At 41.6% G+C, this 13,743-nt stretch overlaps 1 protein-coding gene across 2 annotated transcripts in view; it reads left to right on the forward strand.

The window, feature by feature from the left end:
- Positions 1–13,743, forward strand: part of LOC107553590 (EH domain-binding protein 1) — a 141,947-nt gene that overhangs the window by 66,050 nt on the left and 62,154 nt on the right. For both annotated transcript variants that reach the window (XM_016235872.1, XM_016235880.1), the window contains exon 12: positions 12,432–12,610. In XM_016235872.1, coding sequence (XP_016091358.1) covers positions 12,432–12,610 — 179 coding nt within the window. The remainder of the gene's footprint in view (positions 1–12,431; positions 12,611–13,743) is intronic.

The following is a 13,743-nucleotide window of genomic DNA, read 5'->3' on the forward strand; positions in this document are numbered from 1 at the left end:
GGTATGGATTATGATTCCATTCTTTCCCTGTATGCGGAGGTTGTTTCCTCGGAGTGTGGTGTATAAGATGACCTTAGCATGAATAAAGTCAAATGGGATTAACTGGAGACACACATGCACTATGGCTTCACATTCAGAGTAAAGATATGGGGAGGCCCAAAGGCCTTGTTTATGACTTTTCTATGTGTATTTATGTTGTTGCTAGAGGAACCCCCTTGCATGCTTGTAGACCTGAGGTGAGGCAGAAGGTGCTGGTTGAAAAACAAATGAATAGGATGCTGCGATAATCTCCGAATGCACAAAAGAAATGGAAATGTTGAAATTGCCGTAGTTCATGGATTAGAGCAGCCCTGAAGACACACACATTCACAGAGTCAATCTGGGGGGCGCATGGTAATGTCATCATGGTTTTGTAAACAATCTGGGATAGGTTTGAATATTGTCTAAAGGGCGCTACCTTTGGTTTATCATCATTCCGCTAACACAGCCTGTTCTTTGAGTAGGGCCCTATGATTTCCGCGATATGGAAAATTTGGATGGAATCCCGGAATCCAGTCATAAAAACAAAATGTACTGTATAACACGGAACGGAATTTGCCAAATTTTGGATGGATAAATCAAAATTTGGTCAGTACACATAAATTAAAACATGATATGGACTAGTGTCTGTGAATATTGAACTGCAAAAATACTATTTAAATATGAATCCTGTATGTTCTGCTCTGAGAATCACTTCATGAGCATTTTTACCATTTCTTTCGAGAAAAGCGTCTCTGAAGTAACCTTAGCTCCCTGAAATGAGGGAATGAGACATTGCATCAGATGCTGACACATTGGGGTAACACCTTTCTCCTAGAAACACTGAAGCCTGATTGAATAATGCTATTGCGTTACAACGCCCCCTATTTAATGTGTTGCTTGGCGCCATTTCCTTAGAATCTTTCATTTGAATAAGCAAGCTACGAATAACCATGTGCAGAAGTAACACGGCATGTTCGCAATGTCTCGTTCCCTCATTTCAGGGAACAGAGGTTACGTCAGTAACCGGAGACGTTCCCTGTCAATATCGGTCTCTCGACGTCGCATCAGATGCTGACGCATTGGGGAATGTGCCAAATTACGCCATTTTACTGCAAAGGGTTCTCAGCATAATGGGAGCGGATAGTCCTAATATGCTTGCACATTACTATGTCATATGACAGAGCCATGGTGGTAAGTTGCATAAGCATATATATTCCAGTAATTCTCCAGTGTTACGCACACATAGGCGTGCGATACTGGACCTAGTTGAGCACCATTATCTCAGAGGTTCAGCATATGAATTGGTTAGGCGGCGGCAGCACCACCTCATTATGACGTGTTTTATGCTATCGGACCTAGTTAAAACATGCACCAAAGAGGGGAAGTGCCCCTTACTCAGCCGCTCTAGTGCGTTCATTGAGCAGTACATGGGAAAGGAAGCGGTAAGCCCGACGCTTGTAAATGTTGTAACCATAACTCGCCGATGAAAGGGGCCAGTGGCCGCTCAGTGAGTGACAAAAAGGTGTGAATGCTGACAGAGTTATAACCTGGGCTCCGAATGCTCTGAACGGTGTTGAGAGCACTTTAGGGACATAACCCTCCCTAGGTTTGAGAACATCCTTGCCATCACTAGGGCCAAAATCCATGCAGGAGTAGTTGACTGAGAGTGTGTATGTCACCCACGCACTTCACCGAAGCGAGTGCTAGGAAAAGTGCAGTTTTAAAAGAGAGAATTTTTAATGAAATCGACTGCAGCGATTTCTCCTTATGGAATGCTGATATAGCGGCGACGTATACCTTGAGCATGGAAGGCGCGGTCACCATCTAAGCACTCTTTCAAGAAGGAGAGAATAACTGCAGTCAGGCAATTCACAGGGTATTCTGTCTTTTAATTGCACCAGTTCTCAAAGACCCTCCATTTATGAATATACAGGCCCCTTGTAGAAGGGGCTCTCACTTCAGCACGCGCTGAGGGAGTGTAGCTACTGGCGAGCATCGCTGAGCGGCCAGATGTGCAGATCCCATAATTCTGGATTAGGATGCCAGATCGAGCCTCCCGCTTGAGACAGGAGGTCCTTCCTCAATTGGACTGTCCAGGGTGGCCCCGTCAGCAGTTCTAGCAGGTCTGGGAAACAGGGCTGCGTGGGCCATTTTGGCGTGACCAGCAGCATAGTTTCCTCCTCCTCCCTGATCTTGCACAGCAGTTGATGGAGGAGTTTTATTTAGCATATAGAGAGAGTCGAGGCTCACACCCAGGAATGAAATACATTGCATGGGTTGGAGTTTGCTTTTTTGAAAATTGATCATAAACCCCAAACACTGTAGGTGGTTGGTAAGCATACGCCTGTGAATGTCCAGTGCGCGCTCTCTGAATGAGCCATAAGCAGCCAGTTGTCCAGATAGTTTAGAACGCGTGCTCTGTTCATATGTAGAGGGGAGAGAATGGCATTCATGCACTTTGTGAATGTGCATGGGGCTAATGACAGGCCGAAGGGGAGGAAACTGGTATGCAATTCTCTCAAAAGCAAATCTCAGAAAACGCCTGTGTCGAGAGGCTATCTGGATATGGAAGTATTCGTCTTTGAGATCCACAGAAACGAATCAGTCTCCTGGCCAAACTAGCAAGAGGATTTGTTTTAAAGTAAACATTCTGAAAGAGCGCTTTGCCAGGGCTCGATTCAGTTGGCGCAAGTCCAGAAAAGGGCGGAGCCCACTGTCTTTCTTGGGAACCAGAAAATAACCACTGTAAAACCCACTCTCACGCTCTTTAGGACAAACTATTCTGCTCTCAGAAACGGGGCATTTTGAGCGTGAAGTGCAGACATCACCACGCTGTTGAAACGAGGTGGTCTGCAGGCAAACTGCAGTGTGTATCCTTTTTCTATAATAATCATAACCCACCTTGATGTGCTTGGCAGTGGTCTTCATTTTTCTGGATAGAGTGCGAGAGGTGTCATTGTGAGGTGATATGATAGCTCGTTGGTGGGGGGCAGAGAACCGTCCGCACAGTGAGTGTGAGTGGTAATTGGAAGAGGAAAACAGCTCTTTTCGTGAGGTTGTTTTGTTTTTAATGCACAACAAACAACAGAACAATTCACAACACCCCTGCCTGTTGCGGGAAACGAGGGAAACAGGCAAAGAACTGGGACGGGCAGATTTCAATGCCGGCTCATTTCCGACACTGGGCTGTAGCTTCCTTTTCTTTCCCGGGCAGTCAGGAGCGCAGCTGAGTTTTCGGGGCTGGGATTCCTGATGGACAGGGGCGTTAAGGAGGACCGTCTTCTCTGCATCCTTCATATCAGCCTGTGTCAGCCAGAGTAGTGGTTCAAAACAACGAGACTCCCCATCGTGCAGCCGATAGATTGGGCTTTTAACTTTGTAGCTCACAGGGCAAGATCAGTGGCACTGCAGAGCTCTTTAAAGATTTCAGGATCTGGGCCATGCTCGTCCAGCTGCTTGGGCATTTTGGCCTGGAAAACGTAAAGTACAGCCATTGTGTGGAGGGCTGAAGCTTCTTCGGGAAAAAAGGAGGCTGGCCATTTGGAAGCCCGCATTGTGACGGCGGCCAGGCTAGAGGTATCACTCGTCCAGTCTGCTGCCTTCTGGTTCAGTGGGAGGGGCCCACTCCAGCTCGAGTTCTTCCACTGCCTTGGATATAATGCAGACGAACTCTTCATTCACATGGGTGGCCTCACTGTAATGCGATGCAGGAAATCCTCCGTGGGACTGGCGGCCCAATCAATCGAGTCAGATGCAGCAGTTGACATGGTGTCCTCATTTTCTTCATCGGGGCCCCAAATGATACCAGGTCCTCAGCGCCAAAAGGGGACGGAAGCCCACCTCTGTATACGCCACTGTGGAGGGGGATGGGCCAGGAGAGAGGGAGGCACGTGGGCAATGCGCCAGCGAGAGCTCGCCACTGGACCTGCCAGTTTCTACCTCAGGGTGACGTAGCTTCTTCCTCCCCAGCACAACATAGAAGGGGGAGGAGGACTGCTGTGAGCTGAGGGTTGGCTGCTCGTTGAGCAGGAGGGCTATCCGTGTACGGAGAGCCTTGAGGTTCATCTCCTTGGAATGAGGAGAGTTGAGCTCAACAATTGAGGCTTCCGCGTGGGCGCGGCCTAGGCAAAAGACCCATGAGCCATGTCCATCTGGGAGCTCGATGGGTCCCTTGCAGACGTTGCAAAGCTTTATTAACATTGTCGATCTCACCAGAATGCTTGAAGGGGAAGAGAATAATCCACTTGTCCCGCGATGAATCCATGGCGAGAAAGGCTTCTAGCATGCAGTACGAAGAGGAAAGATTCTGAGGAAATGGCGCCAAGCTACGCATTATAAAGGGGGCGGTGCCGCTCCCACATTTGAGCATTTGAACTCCATTGGCTATTGCAATGCAATAGCGTTATTCAATCAGGCTTCAGTATTTAGGAGAATGGTGTTTCCCCAATGCGTCAGCATCTGACGCGACGTCGAGAGACTTATATTGACAGGGATCTATCGTCATATCATATACAAACAGAAACCTAAAGGTCTTCACATCAACCCTTCAAAATAAAAGTTCAGTTTAACTTGAAAACACTGTGACAGAAATATATTACTTAATGTAATGATAGTACTACTACTAATAATACAATTATTAAAACATTATTTTTAAAGGAATATTTACCAGAAAAAGTATTTACCAGAATTTATTTAGCAGAAAAACATAAATACACAACACACTATTTCTGAAGAAAAAAAATTATAATAACAATAATTCTTTTTCATAAAATCAATTAATTAGAGATGCTTTTGGTTATTAAAATTTAATGAAACTATTAAAATGTAATTCAGAAAATTAATGGAAAACAGAATTGTGTAAAAATAAAACTGAATTTGAGAAAAAAAATAAAACATTTCACAGGACCTTAATGTAATTTTTGTTAAACTTTTAATACACTGCTGTTAAATATTGTAAGTTTCATGATTTCAGTTAATTAGACATGCTTTTTGATTAATAAAATTTAATTTAACCATTAAAACAGAGTGTAGAAAAATTAAAACAGAAAAATAAAACGTAATTTGGAAAAAATGTATGCCCACTGCTCCGGGTTCACGGTGTGTGTGTGTGTGTGTGTGTGTGTGTGTGTTCACTACTGACTGCTGTGTGTCTGAACTTGGATGGGTTAAATGCAGAGCACAAATTCCGAGTATGGGACACCATACTTGGCCACACGTCATGTCACTTTCACTTAAAATGGCTGCTGTAGTATTAAAAATGCATTCCTACATTATCAACCATTTTTTTCACTTCAAGTTAATCTTTAAAAACAGAAATAATTGAATAACTCTGTAAAATTAGTGAATCACAAAATGAATATCCATTTTTCATATTGTACATTATAATGCTATGTATTTAACAAAATGTTTTTTAACATGACATGATTACACAGAATTACACATTACATGACACACATTACTAGGCTTGTGGTGAACAATCAACAATCCATGAAATGTAATCCACAGGAAAAAAAATAGTTTGTCTTTGTAACCTTTAGTCAAAAATCTGAAAACTTGAATGAATGACGTGGACAGAACATCTTTAACCACCTCCCTTCAACCACCAGTCTGCTGCAAGCTAGAAATGCTCTAAAATCAAGCCGCATTGTTTTTTTTTCTTGTTCAGTATTCCATTTCACTCTAAATGCATCACAATAATGAAGTACAATCGATCTCAACTTCCGCTTCACACAAACTTCAAGTAACGATATACCACAATTTTGTTTTAGACACTGCACTGCCATCTATCTACGTGGTTCAGCATGATTGTCTGTTAGTTTTATGTAAATTACACTTATATTAGTGAGTTTTAGAGAGCGGTCTACAAAATAATTAATTCCCTTACCTTTACAACAAATAAGAAGTAACTTGGGCATCACTACTTCATCTTACTTTCTCTGTCGTCGCCAGATTCGTATAGCTGACTGCCAGGTTTCTTTTGTCACGTAGCTGCCACTTTACATGTAAAAGTGTCAGTAAGTTTTAGTAATTTTCACATCTTATTTTTTAGGATGGAAGAATCTAGATGAATGCACTTGGCTCTCAAGAACTTTGATATATTAGCATTTGAGGATGCTGTTTTTTAAATGTGTGAAGAATTAATCTGGACGAATCAAGGAAGAGTGGAATAGGATGTCTTGGGTTGCGAAAGTAGAAAAAGATGTTCTGATTCACTAGAACAACATTTTCTCCTCCTCTTTTTATCTCCCTCGTTCCTCTGTCGTCGTTTGTCTTTTCCAGTGAAGCGATTTTACACCTCCCTGCTCACCCCTCGCTCCTCTCTGTCGTTTAACAGCAGTCTTCCACACAGGGACGCACTGATCTGAGGATTTTCATCAGTTCACGCTTCATAAATTATGGTCTGTATTTTAATATAAAGAAACGGAAAACTCAGTCACCGCAAAGTTCTTTAGATTTACATAAAGCCCTCCGGAGTGAGGCGGTGCCGTCTTTAGGGCTAGTTCTCTCACAACCCAGGCTAAAAACTCAAAAAAGTTTTGAGAAAGATGTTAGTAACTTTGTTCGATCATTTGTGGCTTTACTTTATCTCCCTTTCCCCCCCCAAAGAAATCGTGACTAAATAATTTAGAACGGTAACCTTCCATTTTCTCAGTTTTAGAAAAACTCAGTTTTACTCTGAGTTAGTAGAACTAATCACAATACCAAATTAAATGATGGTGTTCATGACCTGAGAGCCCACAGTGGGAGGGACAGGGTCAGGTTACACTCTTTCATTACACTTCTTTGTTTTCCACTCTCTGCGTCTGATCCAGACTGCAACATAGATAAATTGAAATTAAAGTAAATTAACATTATTTAATTGAGTTCGCAGATGGCAGTGGCGTTTTTTAATTAGTTTGTGTGAACACTGGTGGGTTTTGACTCCACATGGTCATTTCAGTGCTTCTGGTTCTCTTTCTCTGATGTAGCATCCCTCGTTTCAGTGTTTCAAACAGGAATGAGATGTTTAACAATAAGGAATTAAAGAGCAATTTTAAAATAAATTTATTGCCTTGAATTATATAATTTGCTTATTATATTGCAAAATAATTATTTAAAAAAATGCAGACAGACACACACATGCACGTTATATACACACACACATATACAGTACACTTTTAAAAATATTTTATATAAAAAGTATTATTTATATATATATATATATATATATATATATATATATATATATATATATATATTGTAAATTACACCACTTTTCTTGAAAAAAGTGGCTTAGATTTACAAAAAACCCTGCCAAGCTCGTTTTTTTTCTCCTCCCTATTTCACCCCGGTCCAGTTACCCCTCTGGACCCTGGGCCAAGGCTGAGGGAGCACAGTTAGGGCCAAGGCTGGGGGAGCACAGTTAAGCCCAGCTTGAGACCCGGGTTCCGCTCCTGCACATGGACCGCCCGGCACCTCAGAGAGCCGAGGAGAGGCCACAAAACCCCTACTGACAGAGGGGCAGTAAGACCCCAATACTGCCCTCATAATCTGTGAAACTCTACCAGAATAATCTCCCTCAGCCGGCCCTCTACCGCTGAGTGATGCAGGACAGAACCTGAGAATCTGAGATGCTTTAAGACCTTAAGGCCTCAGGACTGAGAGAGAGAGAATGTCTTAGAGCTTTTATCTGTGCAATCTCTCCATTTGATGAAAATATAAATAAAGTGAGAGCTGTTTGGGCAGAGAAGGAGAGAGAGAGTTCATCTTCCTCCTCAAAGTATCTGTGAAGGGTGTTTGTGCTCTAAGAATGTCACAAGCATCAGTGTACTGGCTTTACCTCAAGAAAACTTTGTCCAGGTGTGTGCTTTGGCTCAATGTGCCTATCCTGATCAGATTCTGGGCAAACGTAGAACTTGTTCCCAATCCAGAAGATTTTGGACGGACCTCATTTACCTCTTAAATGGCCTCTGAGTCCCCATCATCGGATCTGTAGCAGTTCACAGCATGGCAGTTAGCATTTCACTGCTTAGAGAGTCCTCTAGCCATCAGGCCAGGTGTGTGTGAGTGTTTTGAACCTGTTACTGTAATACCACTATCATTATCCTCCTCTCCTGCATGTATGTGTATGTGTAAGCTCAGTTCATGAGTTAAGCACTTGAAGAGCTCTCCAATACCCACGTTGACTTGCTACACACAGGCTACAAAGCTCTCGGTAATCTTCCTGTTGTAAGTCCTTAGTTTTATCTGCCAGGGATTACACTTCTGGCTTCAGAGAAAGAGAGAGGGAGCACGAGAGGGAGAGAATGAAAAAAAGTTTGCGGATAAATGAAAACAAATCTTTAGTGTAATCTCTATAAAGAATACCTGTTTGAGTGGAGAAATTGGCTGGCCGCAGATTGGCCAAATCGCCTTATTCTGCATGTTTGATGTGAACGAGGCAGGTGTGTGCACGTTTGATAATTGTATGTGTATGGAAGTGAGTTTGTGTGTGTTCGCTTGTGTACACAAGGATCAGGAGAGTGTATATGTGTGTGTGTGAGCTGATGAGGCCTGTGTGTGTAAGTGAGAAGTTTTAAGGCTGAGGGCAGTTTGAATGACATGGTGGAGATGGAGAGAGTAACTTTAGATTAATCTTCTCCTGGTCTCTCCTCTCCTGAAGGTGTGTGGCCTTAAACCCATTTTAACTGGGAGAACCTTTTACTCACAGTCCTCTGCATACCACCCAGCACTGATCAATAACAGCCACTGATGACTGGCCCCCACTACCCCTCAACCTCTGCCTTTCAACCCCTAAAACCTCTGCCATCACACAGACACACACACACACACACACACACACACACACATTATACCCCTTATTTTAATGTAGGTGGAATGTGGAACTCTTGAAGGGGCCAAACTTGACATTGTGTCATTACTTTTATTAATTTTTTTTCATTTGAGTCCATTCATAATGTCAAGGTTAGTTTAGCATCATAATTTAGTTTTAAATGATTATTTTTCCACCTTTTCTCTGAACTGTAGGCTTAAACTTTTACTGTACCTTTTACGACATTCACATGTAAAAGTGCAGGGAAAAGTTTTATTTGGTTCAACGTCATATGATGTTTCTAAAAAGAACATTATGTTGTGTATATGCAGTTTAAGGTTAAAAAAACATTATTTTCCACATACTGTACATTATTGTTTCTCCTCTATGCCCCACCTTTCTGAAACACGTTGATTTTTACAAACCTCATCTTTCTGAAAGGCGAGGTGTGCTCTGATTGGCCAGCTATCCAGTGCGTTGTGATTGGCTGAATACCTCAAGCGTGTGACGGAAATGTTACGCCTCTTACCATACTGTGATGCAGTCTCCCGGCAGGACGAGACAAAACCAATAAAACCCATTACAAACGAGGCATTTGTTGCATCCAGTGGGGACATAATTACTGATTATAATGACTTATACAGTCTTTTTTTCGCGCTGCGTTGCGTTGCAGCCTTGGTGAGCATAAGAGACTTCTTTCAAAAATATTTACAAAATCTTGCCCCCCCCCCCCCCCCCCCCCCCCCCCATATATATATGGGTAGTCATACACTACCGTTCAAAAGTGTGGGGTCAATAAGAGGTTTTTTTTTTTTTAAGAAATAAATATTTTTGTATTTTATTCAGCAATGATGCATTAAATGAATCAAAAGTAACCGTGAAGACTTTTACATTGTTACAAAAGGTTTGTATTTCAATTAAATTATGATCTTTTGAACCTTCCATTCAAGGAAATCACTATTTCCTCAAAAATATTAAGCAGCACAACTGTTTTTGACATTACTAATAATAATAAATGTTTCTTGAGCACAAATCACCATATTAGAATAATTTAATAAGGATCATGTGAACTGAAGACTGCCGTCATGTGAATAAATTGAATAAATAAATAAAATGTATTAAAATAAAAAATAGTTTAAAAAAATTGTAACAGTTTAGCAAATTGAACAGTGAGTCTTAAGTGTTTTTTGACTGTAAAACAGATAGATGCTTTAGAATAAACCCACCTCACAGAGGTGGAGGATGAATGAAATAACAGCCATGGTTCCTGGGAATTTAAACGTGTCTTGGTGTGTCAGTGCTACTGTTTTCCTCCCGCCGTAAATGTGCCACAGGGTACTGTTAGCCTAAAGAGCGCTCCTAAACGGCTGTTGTCTTCTAATTGCTTTAATAGCACCTGGCCGGTAATCCCAGGTAATTATTGAGCTGAAATTAGACCGCTACTTCAAACATCTCTTAAAAGGAGCGAAGACTGCCTCAGGAACTTACAGCTCTCTTATCATGCATGCCGGAAAAGTGACATGGATAAGTGGTTGCGGGTTTTGCATTTGTGTGGAGCTTAACGTGTTCTTCCCCACCCCCATGTGAGTGTATGCTGGGAATACTTGTTTAGTCCATTCAGTTCATCACACTTAGTTTTTGCTCTGGATAAATCACTGTTGTTGATTTCTGATTAAATATGAGACCCTTTAATAAGGGGAAGATGCTTTTCATAATTAAATGGTTGAAGCGAGACTCTTGAATCCTAGTTTGATGTCACTTAACAGATTGTGCCAGCCACAAAAGGTACAATGGTAAAATAAAAGGAAGAATAAAACAAAATGAGCTTTGCTTATCAGTTATGTTCTACATTAAATGAGGTTTAGACTATGTAAATGTACATGACAGCAAATTATGTAAAAACATTCCTAATAACTATTGTTCATTGTTGGGAATTTGTTTATTGATGTTTATTGATCTGTGTTTATTGTTGTGGCGGAATCCTGAGCATTGTTATAAGTCTGTTTGTGTGTGTGTGTGTGTGTGTGTGTGTGTGTGTGTGTGTGCATGTCTCTCTCAATAGTAGAAAGGCTCTCGGAGCCCCAAGGGCCCCTCACTTGACTTTTCCCTCCTGCTCTTTCAAGACAACCTTAACCTTTCAGATTGTGCAGACAGATGTATAAACACACAAAAATAACACGCTTGCCCTCAGTGGCATTCGCTCCGATCTTAGCATTTAATTATGCAAGCGTTCGAAGAATTTAAAGGAAGTTATAGCTTCAGCGTCTAGCCAATCTACTCAAACCACACCTTTAGGTTGTCACGGTTCCCTTTTATAATATCATTGTTGTTTTTGAGTTTTAGTCTGTGATTTACATAAGTCTGCTCTGGGCCCCTCACAAGCATTTTTTAAGCCTGTGCGTCCTTGAATCCTCCTGCAGTAGCAGATTCTGTCCAAAAGGGGGCGTTAAGCTGCCGTACATGCGTGAAATGTTGACCAGTTGATGTATAGCACTCTTATCAGGGGAATGGCAGCGTCTCTCTTCCTTTGCACACACAGATCCATACAGATACCTGTCCTATGATAATGTATTTCTGCTGGATGAGCACTCTTTTATAACATGTTAGATTTTTATTTAGATGTGGAATCTATCTGGGCTGCATTCATCAGATAGCTGCAAGTTGTGTCTAGGGCTATTTGATTATCGTTATTAAAAAGTTATTGTGAGGAGAAAAATGCGTGCGCCTGCACCACAGAATATGAATTTTGAGCGATACCATATCCGTAACGCGACGGCTCCTTTTTTAACGGGATTATGTCCGAAAGTGGCCAGACTCCCGGTGCGAAGGGGTTCTGCCGCTTTGTGTTTCTGGATTTGCGGGATTAGAATTCTCGTTCCTCCGTTTAGTTGGACTCTTAATCCAGACTGATACAGCTTCAAAGGCTGGTCTTTATTAATCATGTGTTTTCATTATCCATGGTCATACACTCCTTACAGACCAAAGCTCTCATTAGAATGAGCATGTAAGTCTTTTGTATGCATTTTTCTGTGTGTGTGTGTGTGTTTGTTTAAATTAGACAGAGGGTTCAACAGAAGCGACTTTTTACAATGCTGAGTTTACAAAGCTAATTGGAGAGAGATGGGTTGGATCTGATGTTCTTGATTGGAATTTAAGGACTTTTGAAGAAAGGGACAATAAGAGGGTTGTATGTGTGTGTGGGAGAGAGAAAATTAGTCTGTATTTGAAAAAATGGTCAAAGCGTGGGCTAAATGAGTTATTAATTTAGTGTACAGTTCATGTTTCCGTATAATTACAAGAAGTTGTGTTTCTCTAATTCGTTTCCCTTGTCTGCATACGTTATGCAACACATTCCTATTGTGTATAATGAAAATTAAAAAAAAAAAAATCTTTTTTTTATCTTGTATATTTAATATATTTGTAATATATTTTAGAACATATTTCTATTAGTGTTTTGATAAATAAATCGTCTGTGAGATGTATTGATCCAGACTTCTGAGTATGTTCATTTCCAAGTCAAAGCTGACATGTCATTCATTTTTTTAATAATTTTAGTCTCAATAGCACATATTAATCTCTCTTTTTCTACATCCTTCCCTCTCTTTCTCCTTTTCTATAGCCCAGTCCAATTCCTAGTCCTGTTCTTGGTGGGAGGCCGAATGCATGTCAGTCCCTGTTGGCCTGGTGCCGTGAGGTCACGAAAAACTATAGAGGCGTCAAAATCACGAACTTCACCACTTCCTGGAGAAATGGACTAGCATTCTGTGCCCTGTTACACCACTTCAGACCCAATTTAATGTAAGCCATGCACATTCATGACAATACACACTTTTATACAAGCATCATTACACACAGGAAGTGCTTCTTGAGGTGGTTCAGTCAGCAGTACCCATGTTTAGAGCATGGGGTGCTGACTCAATTTACCCCACGTTAAAGGTATACCTCTCCCAAAAATGAAAATTGTAATATTGTCTTTTGTGTTTCACATAAGAAAGAAAGTCATAGAGGTTTGGAAGGTGAGTGAATGATTTTCAGTTGTTGCCTTTGATGATGCCTTTGAATCATCAGATTACTCAATAACGTCTTTATAATTAATAGCGACAGCCCTAAACTGTATATATACACAACTCTCTTAATTTACCTCTCTCTCTCCCCTTCTGTGCGAATCTCACTTTGTGTGGGGGGTCTAATATGGTTTATTATGGAGAGTTTTTAATCCCTCTGTTTTATTTCTGAACATTTCTGTGTCTGGTCTCATCAGGAATGACTCAAATCCTCCTTAATTACCACACTTACAGCAGATTCATCACAGTGCTGACAGCACCATGGCCAACCACCCTCAGGGTTTAGCATACGCTAAAGTACCAGGAATCTGGCCGCCATCTATTTAAAGGTGCAGTAGGAGATCTTGGAAAATACTAACTTTAGCCTGATAGCGAACGTCCCACCCTCCCTGCAATCGCCGTCCAAAGCCACGCCCCCTTAACGCATTTACGCTCACAGACCAGAATACCAGAGACAACATTACTACAATAGGCTACATCAGCGGTTCCCAATTCCAGCCCATGTTCCGAAGTGAAGTAAACTTCAACGGATTTCCCCCGCTCAGGCAGTAGGGAGCAATGAACACTGTGTAGGGATCATATCGATCGGAACAGAGTTCATGCACGTAACTCACTTCTAACGAGCTGGCGCGAGGACTGGATTAACCGCTGGGCTACATCATGTGTCATTCACCGGTGAGAAAACTTTAAAAGTACTACAATACCAGGAAGGAAGATCGGGTTGTTGATGTTTGTCTGCCATTCTCGCTCTGTCTGCACAGCGTGCGTGAACGCGCTGATGACGTATCCTGTCTGCGCGAACCCGTTGCGCAGAGGTATGTTAATACATACGTTGACAGGCAGGTAGGAAAGCATATTAAAACGCTC

This window comes from Sinocyclocheilus grahami, unplaced genomic scaffold, assembly GCF_001515645.1.
Source record: "Sinocyclocheilus grahami isolate Dianchi unplaced genomic scaffold, SAMN03320097.WGS_v1.1 scaffold18.1, whole genome shotgun sequence".
NCBI classification, from domain to species: Eukaryota; Metazoa; Chordata; class Actinopteri; order Cypriniformes; family Cyprinidae; genus Sinocyclocheilus; species Sinocyclocheilus grahami.